Source organism: Sebastes umbrosus, chromosome 5 (assembly GCF_015220745.1).
Source record: "Sebastes umbrosus isolate fSebUmb1 chromosome 5, fSebUmb1.pri, whole genome shotgun sequence".
In the NCBI taxonomy this organism is placed as follows: Eukaryota; Metazoa; Chordata; class Actinopteri; order Perciformes; family Sebastidae; genus Sebastes; species Sebastes umbrosus.
The window spans coordinates 10,799,551-10,812,035 of record NC_051273.1 but is presented as its reverse complement, the minus strand read 5'-3'; the positions used below and the strand labels follow the sequence as shown (position 1 = coordinate 10,812,035).

At 40.5% G+C, this 12,485-nt stretch overlaps 1 protein-coding gene across 6 annotated transcripts in view; it reads left to right on the top strand.

Annotated features, from left to right (window-relative positions):
- atp11b (ATPase phospholipid transporting 11B (putative)) overlaps positions 1 to 11,814 on the top strand; it is a 59,509-nt gene extending 47,695 nt beyond the window's left edge. For 3 of the 6 annotated variants that reach the window (XR_005206979.1, XM_037770158.1, XM_037770159.1), the window contains 2 exons: positions 1,192 to 1,349; positions 7,184 to 11,814. Coding sequence is in view for 3 of the 6 variants with exons in the window: in XM_037770158.1 (XP_037626086.1) it covers positions 1,192 to 1,349; positions 7,184 to 7,265 (240 nt within the window). In the remaining 3 variants the exon portion in view is untranslated. Of the gene's footprint in view, positions 1 to 1,191; positions 1,350 to 7,014 lie in introns of those variants that run through there. The other 3 variants (XR_005206980.1, XM_037770161.1, XM_037770160.1) reach the window with 2 other exon arrangements.
- The last annotated feature ends 671 nt before the right edge of the window (positions 11,815 to 12,485 follow it).

Below are 12,485 nucleotides of genomic sequence, written 5' to 3'. Positions count from 1 at the left end.
TCTCCAATTTCTGCTGCAGAGAGATGTCACAACGACAACATCACAATCCAAAGCACTGTGGAGTACACAGGTCACATTGTGGACCATAACAAGCATCTTAGTGTCTACTTAGCTCTCCTTACACTGGAAGAAACTCAAGTTGTATAACTTTACATCGTCGAAAAGTTGTTTAATCTTAAGAAACATCTCCACAAAAAAAGCCTGTGATTGATAATAGCAAAATGTAAAAATTGAAGCTGATTTATGGACTTATTAGAACCACACTGAAGTTATTCTGAGGTTAAACTATACTTATATAGTCCTGTTATGCTGTAGAAAAGGAGCGTACAGGATGCAAACTACATGAGTGTAAGATCACACTCCGTCTCTGTCTCCTCTTTGTCTCGCTGCTCTTCACTTTCTCTCTTCTCTATCGCACACCGTCTCTCTCTCGGGTGCTGACTCAGATGTACAGAGCCACCTGACCCTGCAGGTTTCTCGGCAGCAACTTCATTCAGCTTTCTCCACCAATGCACCTCTGGCTCATTGAAAAGTTTGATTAGTCATAAAGTATATTTTTTCAGTCTTTTTATTTAGACAGTTAAAGCTTTCTTTGCAGTGAATGTCAACTTTTACATTGATACAGACGATATGTTGGAGTTTTGCAGTTGTTCTTAAACATATAAAAGGAAAAAGGTCAGGATAGATGATAACACCGTCTTGTTTCTTATCATGCACATTCATATGATATGATAGCGCTGGGGCTTTCAGAACTTATGTCAAAACATTGTATAAACCTCAATAAAATTAAATTGGAATTTTAAAATATTTATAATATAGTCTCAAATCAACGTGATTTCCAAACAAGGCCAAGGACAGAGTTAATCGGCTTTACAATCACCCTAAAATACAACATTTTAGCTTTTTTTGTCTGCTTTTGCAAAGATTTCTTTGTTTACAGGTTGATTTATGTATTTATTTGCAACATTTTAGCCCCTTGTGTAGCATGTTTTGAATGTTTTCCCTGTACATCATTCTTCCTGTGACAGCATGCAATACGTCATCCTCCAGTCATCCATCATCCTGTCAGAATGTGACAGTGAACCTGTGTTGGTATTAATTTCTTATTTTTTCTCCTCTTTCTCCACTTACTTCTCCCTCTTTTTTCTCTCTCTTTACTTCTCTGCCCTTCAACCCGTTTCCTCCTCCCAGTCTGTATCAGCCCCCGAGAGCCTCAGCTGTGTGGAGTCCCTGTGCTGCTACCAACAAGGGCAGAGCGGCTGTTCCCGCCTGGCCCGCCTCCTGGAGCAAATAACCGGGCGATGCCAGGCCAGCGCCAACCATTGCCACGCATCGAGCTGCAGCAACAGGTGGGGAGGACGACCACAAGAAACAATGATTATGAACCCTGATGAACCACCCTCTTGGTGGCAAAAATTTGGGCTGCAGTCCTGACTGTTTTAGCCCATAATGTGGCTACGACTATACTGGAAGTCTTTGTTGTTCAGATCTGTTGCAGGTTGAGCTTACAGTTGTTGGGGGAGTCAGGGTTTCAGACTGGTTTTAGGGTGCGGTTTAGCATAACTTGTGGACGCCGCCCCAGCGAGGAGTTAGAGGCTGAAGATGTGTGGATCAAGCCATCATGGACTGCACTGTTATGAGTTTCTTATTTCCATCAAAGTCCGTTTTGGGAGTCTGAACATTTTGATTAAGCAGACAAAACGCTGTGCTTAACCTCATACCCACCGTAGTATTCTATCAGAAATATATCAGTACACCTTGTAACCAAAATCATAGAGACCAATGACTGAACAGATTGTAATAGCTTCACCTTCTACATAGCATGCACTACAGTGGATGTTTGGCAGTCTAGCCAGGGAGAATTACGATTACAGTATTTTTATTAAGGCCCTTACAATGGAGACTTGCTGCGATATACAGGCACCCAATATTACACTATGTAACCTGTCTTGTCTATGTAGCCCCTACATTAGGGCGGGTCTGTCTATTAGCCCATGTGTCTATGTCCTTATCATCTATGCTATGATCTGTCTGTCTGTCCTGTCTGTCTCCTCTGTTTCTATCCCTTAAAATCTAAGGTTGCTGTCCACATTAGCCTGATTAGCCAGTTTTCAAGGAGAACTGCCTAATCTGTAATGCACTTTAACAGATGACATCAATGTCTATATGTCAAGTTGTTAGGTTTAGGTTGACTCCTGTTGTTCATCGGAAGGCTTCTCCATTTGCGATAATGGCTAGCTGGTCGAACGATATATGATTCGAGCGCCACATTTGGGCGTGCACATCTCTAGTATTAGCCTGTGACTGAAGAGATGTGGAAGTGCTTCATAAGTGACAGATCGTGGCGACTTAGCTTTCAAGCTGCATTTGGCAATTTTGCATTTTGGTGTCCTAAATGGCAGAGAGGGATAAAAGGAATCATGATGTCAGTTTACTGCAGAAAGTGAGCTCTGAGTAAGTGCAGATAAAATATTCCTCTCTGCTGCAGCGCCACTTTGTGATAAAGGATGATAAAACATCAACTACTTGATTTTTTTTTTCATAAAAAGTTTTTGCCTAGTGCAGCTTTAAAGACGAGTAAGCTGAATTCACAGTTTGCTGTGCTGCCCAATCTGCAGTTTCAGTGTTATTGTGTCTTTTCGCCAGAATCCCAGTGACAGTGGGGTCATGGATTAATTGACCTGATCGGCCCCTTTCTGCTGAGTAATCGATACTCCCCAAAACGACTTGGGACTCTCAGTATTGATCACATCAGTAATGAAGATGTAGCATTCTTGTTCTTTGTGTATGAGACTTTTGCAGTGTCGACGTTGCACAGAGGCACGCATGTTTGTTCGTTCACATGGCTGTGTGTGTGTGTTTGTAACGGTAATGACAGCATGCAGGTCAAACAAACACTGTTCCTCCCTTCAGCCCCTCTGGACAGCAACCTGCAGACTCTCTGTGGTTGAGTAGAGGGCTGTGTCAATCCAGTCAGTCAGGCCTGGGAGATGCAGCTGCAATCTCATAGTAGAGACATACAATTGTGACTGGCTGTAACAACATCTCTTTGTATTGTGGCCAAATAATCAACATCTTTGGCATCATCTGAGGATTTTTAACTTTGATTCAGCCAGTCGAGAGCATAAAATTTGTCCTACATTTTAATATTTGTACCCTTCATTCTTCCTCAGACAGAGGTGTGTGGGATATGCTCCATTTCAATTGTTGTCAGGGTCAATTCACTGAGAGAAAGGAAACTATTCTCATCGCTCCGGGGTCAGATTGCCACTAAATGCATGATTCAATTTAGATGAATTTCTTCCCGTCGGAATGATTGATTTGTTTTCTGACCTTGGCACGAGGCAGCCAATTGAATTCTTCCAACTGAGCAAACAGCAGCCAATTTACACTCCCAGAAGGATAAAAATAAACAATCAACATAAGTGAAATGCTCTGCTTAGGTGAGCTTTATGCTGTAAATTCAGAAAGTGACACAATCAACGAATAGATTTGGGGCTGAATATGAAGTTTGCATCCCTCGTCTCCTTCCCATACGATCAACTCTTTTTTTCCTTCTCTCCTTCTCTCCTCACCTTCTTCTTTACCTTCTGGGTTTGAGGGAAATAAAGCATAAAATCACTCAGAATAAATGAAAGACTAGTGACTCAGCCCACATTTGGCCTTAATGCTAGGATACTGCCATAGGGGAATTAAGGGAATGTATACACACAGTCCTATATAACATACAAGGGACATATAGTAAGCATATTTACAAACTTATATAATACATAAAGTATTTATCTATTATATATTGGAAGCCCAACTGTAGCTGGCTGCTTGCCACAGCTAAATCATGGCTAGGGGCCACAAAGCATGAACGGACACTGATGTCAGGAGTCAAAGATGTTTTTTCATAACAAACGAGATACATGCCTGTGTGAAGTTGTCAAATCCCGGCAGCTGCGTCTTCATTCAAATGTCAAACACATTTTACTTTTCAAATTTTTAGACCTTTTCATTCAGGTAGTTGAAAGTAAAGACAAATACTTGGTAGTATTTGGATATAATAAGCAGGAATATATCCAGAAAAATCCAAATGTTCAAAACCACTTGCGAGCTGTTGAACCATCCTACGTGATGATTTCGTCAACAAACTCAATTTTTGGAGTCTGCTTTAAAACCAGTTTGTTGAACCTTTGGGAATTTGATTTGAATATTTTCTAACTTAAAGGAATAGTGTGTAGTATTTTGGGGGATCTATTGGCAGAAATGGAAAAGAAAGAGTGAGCGGAGGGGTACTCAGTTGGTTGCAATCTGCAACCACGCCACTAGATGTCACCAAATCCTACACACTGTACCTTTTAATGCATTATAATTTTAAAAAATCCTTGGATGGAAACTCAGCTGCTGTCTGACACCCCTTACTCCTCATCCTCCCTTTTCTCCTCGAACAAGGGGACTAAACCAGAGAGGCTGCTGGGAAATGTAGTCTCAGAGAGTCTTCTTTTTGCTACTTACTGTATCTATTAGTCTTTTTCTACTTGATCCTGAAGCCTTATATGTGCTTCTGAGAGGAGGCCAACTTTGGGGGCATGCTTGTTTTATAACCAGGGGTGTTCCAGGTGGGTGGAGATTACCTTCTCCACTGGTTTAACTCTACCTGTCTTGTCCACTACGGGCTACAAAACAAGAATGCCCAGACTCTGTCTTGTTGCATGGGGGCTGCTGTTGCCTTTGGTACTTTGTATACAATGTAAACCTGTATGTATTTGTGCCCTCTTACACACTCCTCCTCTTGCACTTGTCTTTTTTCTGTCCTCTCTGCGTGTCTGTCTGTGTCCTCGTCCTTCTGTGTCTGAAATCTGCATAATGTTGTCCGACCTTCCAGATTAATTATTCATGTGCTGTTAACGTCCCCCGTGAGCTTCGTCTTGTCAGAAACCTGCCTGTTCTGTTCTTTTCTCGGGTTCATGTTCCCACCGGCTTATCCCAAAAGTGCTAACGTCCTCTTTGCTCTGTCGTAACCCGGGGAGCAAAACTGGTAATAGCACTGAGATGTTTGAGTTTGACCCCAGCCCTGGTAGACAGCCAAGCTGGTGATGTAGCACGTGAGTGTGCCTCCAGTCAAAACCACCATTTGAGTCATCAGCCAGCCTATTTAAAGTCCCAGGGTGGCCCTGTTTTCCCCGTTTACCAGGTCTTAAAACGGTTGTCTTCATCTCAAGAGAGCTGCGTTACATTAAAGGTCATGATGAGAATTATTCAGCTGACAATTAGAAATCAAAACATATCTGAAGATGTGGATGGTGCAGTCTTCCTCTCGTCACATTCAGCTACAAAACTATTCAGCGTTTCAGGCTTTATTCCTCTTGCAGTCATGTGCAGATCAGGTGTAGCAGCCAGAATGGAGGCACTGTTTGAACAACAGTCTCTCTGCTCCTCCCTGCTGGTGCTTTAAGGTAGAAGCTCTGATCGTTGACTCTGGTTGCACTTTGATGCGAGTCAGCATGCTGGTGATGGTTTGTTGTGACCTTTAAGATTCAAGCAGTGGCAAGCTGTGACTTTCATAGTGTATCCATGTTGTATTTTCTTTTCTTGTCCAGCCCGATCACTGGCAGTTTAGGTGGAAATTGTTGTGAGTGGTCTAGAAATGGATGAGATTGCGTACTAGTTGTGTCTTTGTTAGACATTCCAGCTCGCTAAGCTAATAACAGAAAGGGACTGTGCCTCTGTCGTGTCTCTACATAACAATATACAGTAAATCATAGATTTTATATTATATATGTTTAATATTGTGGAAGATAGCATACTTACGTAATAATAGATACCTATTTTTGTAGCAAAAAGGGGAAGATATTTAAATACTTAACTGAACTTAGGGATGTATATTTTACCTGCAGAAAATCCGATACTAGTCCTGGTTATCTTGAGAGTGGATATATGGAGCAAGAATGTTGTTGATGCTTGTTGATCATGATTTATTTCTCTTTATGATGATTGTGTTGATTTTCATCCATGAATCAAGTAGCTCAAGTCTCACCTCATCTCCTCTAAGAATAAACCAGAGTCAGTTTCGGAAAACTGGTTTCAAACATGTGAAGAACTTACAGTGCAAAGACATTTATGTTTAAAGAAGCATCAAGCTTTTGCAGCAAAGAACCTTAACCATCATCTTTAAAGTGTGAGGTCGGAGACAGACCGTACCTTAGAGCTCAATGAGCTGTCTCTGAACAGCTTTATCAAATCTAAACCTTGAGACCGTCTCAGCCTAAAACCTTTGCATCATTTGCATTTAAAATCACTGTAATGACATGGATGACTCCACACTGCAGAGTTTTATGAAGCAAATAAGAGATTAGAGTGATTTTAACACGTTTTTTAACAAGCTTTCCCAGCCTTGCTGTTATTTGATCCAGATCAGGGTATCATAAGGTCCTAAAGTTGCAAAATGTAAGGCCTTGGTGAAGTAATTAGTGACCCTTTGTGATCTTTATGTTCTGTATGTGCTGTTTAAACTTAATACAGAGCAGCATTGGCAGTACAATGTCCAATAGTCTTTGTACCTGCTTTGCTAAACACAGATGGACTTCATTGTCCCCCAAAAATAAGTTTCCCGATGTACTTTTTCTCATACTTATATTGTTTATTTCTTTAAAAAAAAAATTGCTATGTCTCTATCAAGACTACACTGGATTTGTCATTTGTTTTGGGGAAAAAAACACTTTCCCTAGTTATCGTATAACACTCAAAAACTGAGCGCCGCCCTCTTCAAACCAATAAATAAAGCAGGGTCAGGACAAACAGAAATCCAGAAATCTGTGATGTTAAATACCCGAAACCGTCTAATAATAGTGTGCTCTTATAGGAATTTAATTTGATTTAATTCTCTGAAACTGGGCCTACCCTGATAGACCTGGATTAGTGTGAGTTAATGAGGCGAGACTTTAGATACTCACTCTATCACTATAACAACATCACACCCATTACTAACTCTTCGCTCTTCCATCCCTCGCTCCTCTCTGCTTCTTCCAGCCTGGTTGGGTAGCTTGTAATCACAAACCTCCGGACAACAGTGTGGTAGCTCCCACCGTTCCCCACCCCCCACCACCACACCCACACCCAAACACACACACACACACACACACCATCAGTCTCCTAACCCTCAGTCACCTAACCCTCAGTCACTGCTGCCTGTTTTCAGGTCTTGGAGCGACACGGAGAACTTCTACTCCAACGATCGCAGCATCCTGACGCTGTCGCCTATCGAGGCCACCCACTGCTGATTCCCAGGGCCGCTGACTGTAACACACAGAGCTCGGGGAGAGCTTCTACTCCGCATAATCACCCCCCCCACCCAGCCTCCCACCCACCCACCATTTATAAAACCTACTTCAATTTAAGCTCAATGCTTTCTCAGCTCGATGCAACACAGATGTGAAACCAAAGGACTCGGCTCGGTGCAGTAGGCTGCTTTATCCTTCACCGCTTTGTTTTCCCAGAGTGAATCAATTCTTGATAGAAAGGTTGAGAAGGACGTCAGATGGGAGCTGCAACATGGAAGGAAATAAAACATGAAGTGTGAAGCAACTCAGCATGGCATGAAGCACACATCTGTGGAGCTACTTCTGTAGGAAGATCCAGTCAGCATCTGAACAACAACACTTATCAGATTGCTGCTGCGTATAGGGTGTCTGCAAGTCCTGCAAACATCATATTTAAATTCAGGACCTTTTTGTAAAAGTTTAAGACGTGTCGGCTCACAGGTGCTGCCCTCTGAGATCAGCCCGGGTACATGGACTCTCATGCAGCTATTTATTTTTTCATTTCCAGCACAGTTGCCAAACTTAGTTTGTCTTGCAACTAATATTAAAAATAACCTTTTAAGTCTTACATATACACAGAATGAAGATTCCTGACGATCTGGATTTTTTGCTAGCTGATGTCAGGCAGCAGTCCTGCTCGAAGCATTGTAGCCTAAGGACTGTAACCTAACCGAGACGGTTTGGGCACGCTGATTAACCTCAACACAGGACTGAGGAGGCTTATAGACACCAGCCACCAGGATCGTCCATGTAGCACCGCAAACTCAGACTACATGAGTACATCTCAGAGGTGCCGGCTAGCAGCCCGACATCATGTTGCTTCCATAAACTGCTGCATAAACTTCCTCTTTGAGCTGCCGGCCCCGCTGCACCTTTGTTTCTCATTCAGACGGAAAGGGAAAAAGCTAGACTCCCTGTAGCTTTCAGAGCCTTACTGGTTCTGTTAACGTCTAGACTTATTTCCTTAGGACCTACAGTACTCCTTCGATACTGTACGAGGAGATTCATCTCTACCCTGTAACCAAAGACCAAAGGATTCAGACTGGAGTTTAAAGGAAAAACTGTTTATTTTTGTGCCTCATTGTACAGAAGCTTATATCGTTGTTAAGAAGACTATTATTATTGTCCGTGCTGCTTTCTCGCCTGACTGTTAAGGCCTCTGTCTCCCTGGTGCGTGGCTCTGAAGGAGGCCGGACGGTGTCTGTTTAAAAAGCCATACATTTTCAAGAGGTTATATTATTGATGGATTATTGAAGGTACTGCAGATGGAAGCTGTTTGAGCCTGTTGAAGTTACTTTGTGTTTGGAAACTTGTTCCCCTTGAATGCCTTTTCTCATTCAGCCGGGTTAGCGGAGGCATCTCAGCATTAGAGGGCGTGATGCTCAGGGAATATTTTAAGGTAACAGGATCAGTGTTGAAGGCTGACTTAATGAGGTTTTATAGGTAGAACCATCCCTCTCAGCTGCCTAAAAATATTACCCGAGTATCAGATCAGATAATGGCACCATTTTTTTATTTCAGCGAGACAAAAATGGCTCTAATGGCGAGATGCTTTCCCAAATCACGGCTGATGCATGTCGACCCAGACAGCAGAATGTCTCTATCTTTAGAGAGATAGCTATATCGGATAAAATATAATTCAGCTTCTGCAGAGGTGAAAAGAAAAGCAGAGCGTTTGCACAAGTCACATATCAAAAATCACAATTTTGTTGTTTCTCACTTCATTGCTCGTCTGTCATCATTGAAATCACCTGAATCATGTTTTTGCTGTTAAGTTGTTCTATCCACCTGTTGATGAAGTGTTTGTGTGTGCGTGTGTGTTTCTATGGCAGCCATGGTGGTTGAAGGAAGTACGGTACGTAGCCCTGGTGTAAGCTCTTTGTACGATCTCATTGGCCGCATGCTGTCCGCAGGTCAAAGGTCAAATGTTTCTCTTTGATGCTCGGTTTGACCTCTCTTCTTCTCCCAAAAAAGTGAAATGAGTAAAAGGTTCTTATTTGTAGGAGAGTTCAGTTGACTCCAGAAGTGTAATGTAGAAGCGTTTCAAGACAACCGTTTTAAACTTGACATCAACAATAACCACACAACAATGACCAGTACACGCCTCGGCTCACACAGGTGGACATACAGAGTCATGGGATGTTTCTGTCGCTACGGTTACCGTTTGAAGAAATCAGAAAGTCAATAATGTTTTTGTCAATCGATTCATTGAATATTCTTGATGTTTATTTTCTATATGGTACACATTGTTTGATGCACACCTGGGCCTGTTATATCCTTTCTGTTCACACAGGTGCAACTGACAATGAAAGTGTCTATTTATTATTGCGGTACTTTTTTTTTTTTTCCTGTGTTTGTGTTCTTACATATCAATATAACGTGTGTCCTGTGCTGTACATGACTTGAATGCAGCAACTTTCCACAATGTTTTACTGGATCTTAGACAAGAAGTCAGGAGGTTGAACCTCTATCCACGCTCTTTATAATGTTTGACCTGAAAGGTGACAGTGCAGCTGTCAGCCTGAAATAAACAGGATGTTAGTATGTTACAGGATATTTAAACGAGCAAAGGGACACTTCCAGTTACATCACTCCAATTTACGACCCAACAGATAATAATCAGGCCACATTTACAAAGGATTTTTTTTTTCTTTTTAAACATTTGAGTTCATATCTGCTTGAAATGTCTACCTGGATACACCTATGATATCTAATCTGCACCTGGGGTTAAGAAAAATATATGTTAATGCTGTTTAAAAAGGGCACTTCACCAGTTTTACACATGAAGGTCAGTTTAATCATCATGGAGAGCGCTACTCAGCCTGTGAAAATAGTTTTCTAATGTCCTCTGTGGCTCTGAAGGGAGCTTTCTGAAGTCTGAGAAATCAGACAAAAGAGTTCTTGAGACTTCAAAAATGTGACAGAAAAAACCTTAAAATCGGGTTATATTGGCTTCTGCTGCATTTATTTTGACCATTTGTGTATATAAGTGCAGTGCTAAATCCAGGAGTATCCGTTAAAGGGTCAAATTTGATGCAGTAGAGACAGAGATATCCTGACTTAGACAAAAAACAAAAGTTGGACAACCCTCCTCTGTGGAATCAGCAATAAACTCCAGAGGAGGGAAGACGAGTCCTTCCTGGCCAAAGGCCGAAACACCTGAAGTGTTAGTGCAGTTCTGATGCCCCCTTGTGCTCATCTACGGAGACCCAAAGTGTACAAAATTCAATTATTATTACAGCTATAATAATAATAAAATACAAACAAATAAGCAATTGCTGTTTTCCAAGATAAGCAACAGTCATCTTAATTGATGGAGAGAGTTGGTGATACTTTTTTATGAAATAAAAATGACCTGTAATAAAACTCTTATTTTGAAAAGAAACAGGGTGAAGTATCATTTAATAGTAATGAGCTGAGTTTTAAAAATCTGTAGAATTATTTCACTTTTATTTGTTACATATTTTGTGTATCCAGGTACAGATTTTTCTTTTCTTTTCTTTTTTTTTTACATATGAAATGTAATTGGGTTCCAAGTTGCACTCAAGAGATATCTTTGCTACGGTCTATGCAGGAAACAGATGCTATATTTTTTTAAGATCAGATGTGACATTAGTAACGAGACCTGATTCTGTAAAGCATCAAAGCACTGACGTCATCTAAGCTTCATTACAAGAGAGCAGCAGGGTTTGGATACGAGGCATCTGGGGTATTTCTAGAAGCAGATTACTGAGCCACATAATTCAAAGAATTGTCATTTAATATTTTATTAAGCCTCGACTACAAATGATGATCATGACATCCATCAGAAGCACCATCCAAGTTTAATTGGATGCCTCATTTAGAGCTGTTACATGCAGTCTACGGATGTAGTTTAAACCAAGTATTCCTGCTTCTGGAAATATCTGCCATATATTGAATGTGTGTAGACCAAATGAAAATGGAAATATGTCTTTGTTCAGTTTTTTTACATACAAGTAACATAATTATCCACAAATTTATGGTCATAATTACCATAAATTGTACGAAGGATCAAACAAATTCAAATTATGTCAGGGAATTTTGCAGGAAAAAAAAGTTTGGAATTGAAACATTTAGAAAATGCTGTCAGTGCAGAGATGCTCACGGTAAACTCAGTTTGCAGACTTGAATCAAATTATGGTCTCCTTGATCAAATAAGCTAAAAAGAGGAATCTAAATTAAAATGTCAACCGATACGTTTTCTCCTGCAGAATGTGCTGTGACTCAGCATCAGCCAGTGCGACACGAGGCTGCAGATCAGTGCTGGACGGTTTATTGAAATAATAATTTGTATTTTTTATTTATTCCTCTCATCGGTAAATCATGCTGCACCGCACTATTAATAAACCACCATCATCACTCTTCTGTTGACTGATATCTGTTGCTGTCTGTCTGTCCTCCCTCGTCCTCCTGTCTGTAAATCTGTCTTATAGCTGATGTTTATGAAGATGCGGTTCTATTTACGAAATAAATACATTTTTAAGAAACACATCTGTGGAGTGCAATTTTGTTCATTTAAAGGCTCTTAGAGAGAAAAAAAAGTCATTAAAAAGTGATACTAGTTTTAAATAAAAAATGTCATTAAAAATATCATAGTATAATAGCCTGTCGTATGCCATACAAACTTTACAATATGTCATTAAAAATGTCATCGTAAAGTATGTCGTAAAAAAAATTTCATATGTCATGAAAAAGGTCTAGTCTGTATGCAGTATGTCATGGAAAATATAAAAATGTCATAGTATGTCATGAAAAAGTCATAGTAGCCTATAGCCTACTATAGGCTTTCTACAGGCTCTATAGTAGGGTGGGGTCAGTCAAAATTTGTCATCAATTAAAATGTGCCAGATAAGGTTGTAGCATCATAGCCTTTTAAAATTGTACAGCCAATCACAATAACTGATCTTGCATTGTTGTAACAACACTAGTTGACATGCAAGAATAGTTTTGATTGGTCTGAGGTTGCTAATATGGGCAGGGCATGTTGTTGCATGAAGCATGTCAGAGAAATTGTATTGTAAGTGTGCATGATGTAGCAAATGTCACTCATCACTAATAAGGATGATAAAGCAATTATAAGTTACCTTACAAACAAAGCAAAATGTATGTTGACATTTTTTATCAAAAAAAGTCATGGTATGATATGTCGAAAAATTACAT